The 7,485-nt window shown below is 48.7% G+C and overlaps 1 protein-coding gene across 1 annotated transcript; it reads left to right on the forward strand.

Annotated features, from left to right (window-relative positions):
• Window positions 1-1,011: 1,011 nt before the first annotated feature.
• LOC123085715 (calmodulin-1) lies at window positions 1,012-3,484 on the forward strand. The gene is made up of 2 exons (XM_044507408.1): window positions 1,012-1,300; window positions 2,819-3,484. Exons 1-2 carry the CDS (start codon window positions 1,225-1,227, stop codon window positions 3,190-3,192), a joined length of 450 nt encoding a protein of 149 aa, XP_044363343.1. The 5' UTR covers window positions 1,012-1,224; the 3' UTR covers window positions 3,193-3,484.
• The last annotated feature ends 4,001 nt before the right edge of the window (window positions 3,485-7,485 follow it).

A 7,485-nucleotide genomic window follows, 5' to 3' on the forward strand; every position in this document is an offset into this window, starting at 1 on the left:
CTGGATCAATTCTATTTTAATTTACTTACCAAACTTTTGATCAAAATATAAGGTAAATCACGAACATAATTTGATGAACATTTATTTACACAATCGCATACTATGGGCAAGTAAATCACTTCTTACCAAAATATAAGGTAAATCATGGGCAAAATTTAATGAATATTTATTTACACAAATGCATATGATGGGCGGGTAAATCTCTATATACTACTTATATATACTACTTAAAAAGAATGTAAAGTTTCCGTTTCACCTTTCTTTCCACCGCCCATTCGTCCAACACTCCCCTGTATCAATCACCATAATTTACTTACCTTCTGGATCAATTCTATTTTAATTTACTTACCAAACTTCCGATCAAAATATAAGGTAAATCACGGACATAATTTGATGAACATTTATTCACACAATCGCATACTATGGGCAAGTAAATCACTTCTTACCAAAATATAAGGTAAATCACGGGCAAAATTTAATAAATATTTATTTACATAATCACATATTATGGTCAGGTAAATCTCAAGCTAACGTAATAGAATATTTATATCCTGTTGCATCACGGTCATTGTTCTAGTGCTGGTTAAATAAGAAGCAGCAACATTGATCTAAAAAAAAGCTAGATGCCTTGTTTTGAGGGCATGTACAATGGTAGCATATAGATACATATGCCCCATAACAAAAAGTAATTTAAGGCACCTATATTAATTTCTTCTCTCCAGTGCAAGCTGTCGCTAGTGGGCCTCATTAAGAAATAGAAAATAAAGATTCTAGTACACATGCATCTCTATTTTTCACTCAACCTTTTCAGCTTTTGTCACCGGACCACACTTTTTCTCTTCAAACACCCGCCTTCTGAAGAGGATCTCGTTTCCCTATCCAGACCTACTTTACGTCATATCCGATCCTACGTGACATGCGAGACATTACCTTGAAGCTATGCATTGTATATGCCCCGAGAAGGCGAGGGAGGCAGTTGGGGGTAATTCAGTCCGCGACGTTAACGGGGGTCGTGGACGGCGGAACGGACCGGACGGGGTGCGGGTGCGCATAAAGCCCGGCAAAATTCCCCGACGCGAGGCCACAAATCGCTCCCGGCCCCCTCCTTCCTCCTCTCCCCCACCCGTACGGTCAAACAAGAGACCCCCCGCCCCCCTCTCTCCTCCACCTCCATCTCCAGCGCTCGCCGCGAGAAGCCGAGAAGGAAGAGCCTGAGAAGGTAGCATGGCGGACCAACTCACCGACGACCAGATCGCCGAGTTCAAGGAAGCCTTCAGCCTATTCGACAAGGACGGCGACGGTAAGTGATTTCTGTCCCTCCCTGTTTTTCTTCTTCTTCTTCCAACGCTGTGATTGTTGTGATCCGTCTCGGTCTGGATAGACGAAGAAACACGAACATCAATTCATCATCGATGGATGTCTACTCTCTGTCTTTGATCTAGCATAGAATTGTGACATCTTATGTGATACACTAGATGACTAGAGGCTGAAAATTTACGGCCAGGCGTCCATTAGCCGGAATGCCAGATTAGATGCACATATTGTTTCACTCACTCCATGCCACCGCCCTGCCGGGAGGAAATCCCTGTGCTTCTTCTGTAGTATGTACTGCCGTATAGTGCACGGCTGCGGGTCACTATCTCGCGTAGTAACTGCTGTGGAAATTATGTCGTCAAATCAATGTGATTGGGTCATGTCAGATTTGACCTCGTCTTGGATCCAGATGCGGCGAAGTCAGGGCCGCCCAATGTCAGACGCTTAGGCCTGACTTATGTAGAACGGCTGAATCGAAGCTTATAGGTTGAACTTGCCATGGCAGGGGCACTGGTAAAAAGGTGCCTGGCCTGGAGGTTGCCTGAAAGCTGCCTGTATCTTGTTTGGTTGCTGCCCTGGCGATTTCTCAGTTAGCCTGGCCTGGACGGATGACATTGGGTGATTAGCCTGGCCAACATGCAGGCACACGATTAGCCTGATCCAGGCGACCTGGAACGAACGCCTGGACACAAAAATCGAGGAGCCTGGCGAGTAAAAACAAGAGGCCGGTGGTAGTTAAAGAATTGAGGACCTGACACATAGTAGTTTAATAATCGTTCAGTCCCAGGAACGAACCAAACGCCTTTTGGCTTAGGCAGCCTGGCCAGGCAAAACTCGATCGCTTCTCAGGCACAAGTCAGGCACCTATTTTCCCCAGGCAGAGAGCCCAGGTCGTGAACCAAACACGCGGGTCTGCTGGTCTGCTACCATCTCTGGATCGTATCTGCAGATCTGCTGGAAATTCTTAGGGGGCTGAAACCCAGATCCAGTGATATGATAATACAAATTTCAGAGAACTGAGCATAGCTTAGTTGGCAAGGCGCGGGAGTTCGCAGCCAGCCCACCAGGTTCAAGTCTTGGCTAGAGCATTTGGTGGTTGGTCTTGTTTTTTATAATACAAATTTCAGCATCAGGGAGAATCGTTTGGTGTCAGATGGAGTTGATAAAGTGGTAGTAATTGATTTCGGACCTGCCCAGACTTTTAATTTGGGCCTTCAGTGCATATGTAGTAGTACTTGAATCATTTGTTGTAACAGAGTGGTTTCATTTCTGACTGTACTACAGTAATTGATGAGTAACTTTTGTTTTGGGACCATAGAGGTGAATAGTGTAAGTACTAGTACAGGGACGTTGCAGGTTTGATCCATTGTATATGGTGGTTGCTTCATGCGTGCATGTCTGATTAGCTTTTGTGCGTGTTTAGCTCACTCTGAATATGAAAATGTGATTACCGACTCAGTCAGAAACATACCTGAAATTGCCCTTGTGTGCTGGACATGGACAGGTTGCATCACAACCAAGGAGCTGGGAACAGTTATGCGCTCGCTGGGGCAGAACCCAACCGAGGCAGAGCTCCAGGACATGATCAACGAGGTCGATGCCGATGGCAACGGCACCATCGACTTCCCGGAGTTCCTCAACCTGATGGCTCGCAAGATGAAGGACACCGACTCGGAGGAAGAGCTCAAGGAGGCCTTCCGGGTGTTCGACAAGGACCAGAACGGTTTCATCTCGGCCGCGGAGCTCCGCCACGTCATGACCAACCTCGGCGAGAAGCTAACGGATGACGAGGTCGACGAGATGATCCGCGAGGCTGACGTCGACGGGGACGGCCAGATCAACTACGAGGAGTTCGTCAAGGTGATGATGGCCAAGTGATCCAGCCGATGTTCATGTCCGGTGGTATTATTATTTTTACCGGGGAGGAGGAAATTGTGCTATGCATATTAGTAGTAAGGAATGCGGCTCTCGTTTCCTTGTCTTTGCCCCCGAACCAGAAGAAGCGTACTAGTAGACGTAGTTGCTCAAGAGCATTCATGGAATCCTCCTCCCCTGCTGCTACCCTGTCTCTCTCCCGTGTGTCATTGAAACATCTTTCTTTCTGTGTGAATCTGCAAGACTTGGCCCCTTCGCGATGAACCCTGATTGCAGTTGAATCCGTTTGATCCAAGTTCCGTTCTACTTCTATTTTGTACTGTACGTACCAGCGGCTCCTTGAGTTGGCAAATGCTCTTCTATTGCTTGGCGATGGATGGGAGTAATATGTTCTTCAGGAAGCATGCGACCGGCAACGAAAACTGCTGGTTGAATGGCCTGGTCGCATGAGATGTGGACCTCCGGGAAAATATCAGGTGATACCATGCTTTAGATGCTTCCATAATACGAGCTTCTGATCCGTTGGATCTCAGATCCAACGGCTCCTAGAAGGTTCTGAAAGGTTGCCTTACTTGTTCGCAATTTTTAGACTTCACAAAAGATCTTTTTCACAAAATGTTGAAAGCCTTCCGGGAGCTGTTGGATCTCAGATTCAACGGCTCCTAGGAGCTCGTATCATGGGAGCATCTCCACCTGATACTCTCCCGTGGACCTCCGTTGAACCGTTTGGTGGAGTTTGGCAGGACTAACGGTTGACTGCGGAAGATGCCGCCGCCTGATGTTAGTCCAAGGCGTGTTATCTCGGACAGCTCTATGTGATCGGAAGATATGGCATCAGTGCATCGGAAGCATCGCAAGTGCGGATGCACCAGATACATTCCCGTGTCACAAGTGTGAGTGCATCGGATGCATTTCTCCACGTGACTTGATCTCCTCGGGCGTTGTCGTCTGCTACTACATAACCGTGTTGTGCTTGTGCATTGGTGCTGCCTTGGCGAGTTTTGCATCCAGCGGCGGTGCTGTTGTGAAGACACGGTTATGAATTTCTGAAATACTAATTGGCGAACGTTTTCTGGGAGAGGGTGACAAACGAACTTTTTTTGGCGGCATGTTTAGATGATATAGGAGATGACAATTTGTGTCAATTTCTACCCGCAACAAAATCTTCTTGCTAGAAGATGTCATGCGTTTTGAAGAAACTACGAGAAAAAACGTTCGCAAATGCCACCCCTCTCAGCGAACGATGTCTACTCGCGTTTATGAATTTCTAGACGCGGATTACAATTTGCAACTATGTGAAACAAGTAAATTACACAAAACCATCACAATTCAAGTTAAATTGTCATATAACCATCACCTTTGACTAAACAACAACAACAACAACAAAGCCTTTAGTCCCAAACAAGTTGGGGTAGGCTAGAGGTGAAACCCATAAGATCTCGCAACCAACTCATGGCTCTGGCACATGGATAGCAAGCTTCCACGCACCCCTGTCCATAGCTAGCTCTTTGGTGATACTCCAATCCTTCAGGTCTCTCTTAACGGATAAAATCAACACGTTTGAGGCAGGGTTGTAACACATAGCACCGATCGGATAGTTTCCCGCTCTAACAACAAATATGACCAGCGGGATCTGCATGTCGCACTGGCGTGGCATGCTTTACTAATTTAGCTGCGGGAAGGTAGGGCACTTGTCAGGCTGACAATGGGGATTACCTAGGCGGGTATTGGACTCCCATCCCCGTCCCCGCGACAGCCACCTCATGCTCGTCCCCGTCCCCATACCCGCCCGCAAGGATAAAAAGTTTCGCATCCCCATCCCCATCAGGATTTTCATCCCCATGGCGAAACCCAAATGAGCAATTAACAACAACCTCCGGTACCATTTAAGTAGAAAAAACAATATTTTAATATTTTAACACAGTAAATATTTTTTTGTCGCTAGGTTAGCGATTACTTGAGGCTTTTCGGCCAAAAGGGTGGGATTGATGAAAATTCGCGTGGGTATGATCAGGAATTACCTGGAGTCTACCAATTTTAGGGCCCACATGTAAGCCATTCACGGGTGGGGTGGGCAATTGGTATGGGTAATGCTATCCTATCCTCATCCTCATCTTGTGTGCTGGGTAAGATATTTGATCACCAACAACCTGTGGGTACTAAAACAAGCACATCCCCGACCCTTAATAAAGTAATTAATTACCCATGGGGACGTGGGTAACAGTTAACCATTGCCAGCTTGAGGCACTTATCAAGCTCCCATCTTCCTTCCCCAAACCCGCCCTTCGTCCTCTCTCTCTTGAATCTTCCCCACCGACACTTCAATGCTTTCGACAACCATTGCATCGCTACTCTTTCTTCTACGACCCAATCGTTGCTTCCCCACTCAGGCACGACAAAGAAGTTGTCGCTGCCATGCCTACAACCAACTGAAGCGAACCTCCCATTTGGCGTTGGTCGGCTGGTCCGGCAGGGACAGCGGGAGCGGGTACTAGGTGTGGTGTGCGGATCGGTGGACCTCCTCGAGGCCAATCGCAGCCACCTGCTAAGGACAGATGGAGCCATCACCTTGCCTCCCTCTCTCCACCCTTCCTGGAGCCCGCTCATTCGTTGGGTAATCCCTTGCTCTCACATTTGAGTGTTTGCTCGTCGTTTTGGTCGGTGAGTTACATTTTTGCTCATTGCAGTCGGACTGCCGGAGCAACGCTGAGTGACAAAAGGCTATCTGGTGTGATACATTCATACCCTCTTAGCCTGTCTGAGTTTGGATGGTTGAGTTGGTGAAAATATGCTCTAGATGTAATAATAAAATTGTTATCTTTCCATTTTCGTGTTCATAAATAATTTTATATTTCTAAGCTAGAATTGTAATGGTTCTTGAATGTGATATTCGGAAGAAAACATAGTAGCATGTGTAGAAAGATAAACGCCAGAAAGACCCCCTAGTAAAGCCTCCGGACTAGCTCATGTATTGTTGATGATTTTGTTTACTTAACCATGTGCATTGTTAATATAAAGAGGATGCCAATAATAAGAATAACACGTTGTTAGGGTAATAATGATGTTGGGTAGACCCAACTTATGAGATAATGCGGTCACGTCATCAATTAGTTGTCAGTATTTTCTCATAATGGATATAGGATGGTACAAACTGGCCCAAGTCCACGCAGCATGTTGCCTCTCGGCAAGAGCCGGACAGTATGGTACAAACTGGCCCAAGTCCAATGAGATGAACTTTTCGCGTAGGCTTTGCCAGCCCGAATTAAGCCCACCCAGATATGGGCGCTGGCAGTCAAAGCCGTTTGGCACGTCCGGTCAACGGACATCCTATTTCGTGACCTACGCGCCTGGAAACGTGGAAAATCACTCCTGAGGCGCACCGGCGTTGGCATATCAGGAGGCGCTAAAAATCAGGAGTATCTCCAGCCGTTAGAGTATCTTCAGCCGTTGGCATATCAGGAGGCGCTAAAAATCACTCCTGAGGCGCACCGGCATAAAACGCATGCTGGGGACGTAATGTCATCTAGTTACGGTGCCCACGGAATTTTTTTGAACGGCACAAACACGGTGAGTTCATATATATTTCGGTGACTTCAAACCAAATTCAACCAAACACGACACAAACACGCCCGCTCATACATATTTAAAGTATTTTAAAAAAGAAAAAAACACACTACTAGGCCCGCCCCGCCGTCTCGCTCGCCTCGCCGCTCCTCGCCGGCCGCCGCCCTTGCAGTTCTACATGCCGAGGAGGCTGTAGAACCGCGTGTAGTCGCCGCCGCCGCCGTCGTCATCATCGTCACCGCCTCCGACGTGGCCGCCGTCCCTGCTGCAACCCTCCCCCGGTTGGCGCGGCGGGTTGGACGGTCCGGCGGGGTCCTTGTCGTCGTCGCTCTCGAGGATCACGACGCCGTGCTCGTCCTCGCGCCCACGCTTGCGGGCGGCGATCTCCTCCAGGGCCCGGGTCTGCCGGGTCATCTCAGTCCGGAGGTAGTTGTGGCGTGTCCACCGCAGGGCGTCCGCGTCGGAGAAGCCGCGCCGGGCTATCCCCTCGTACTCCGGGGGGAGACTGGGCTCCGGCTTGGGCGCGACGAGAACGAGGCGTCTGGAAGCGGGGGTGGAGTCGGCGATGCGGATACCGGAGTTGCGGGTGCGCCGGCTGACAGACGTGTCCTGGGGCTCCGGCTTGACGGGCGTGTCCTGGGGCTCTGGCTTGACGGGACGGAGGCAGGGAGAGCCGGTCGACCGACCGGACGAGGAGGAGGACGCCCCGGGGTCCATGCGCCTCGGCGTTCA

This window comes from Triticum aestivum, chromosome 4A (genome assembly GCF_018294505.1).
Source record: "Triticum aestivum cultivar Chinese Spring chromosome 4A, IWGSC CS RefSeq v2.1, whole genome shotgun sequence".
Taxonomy (NCBI): domain Eukaryota; kingdom Viridiplantae; phylum Streptophyta; class Magnoliopsida; order Poales; family Poaceae; genus Triticum; species Triticum aestivum.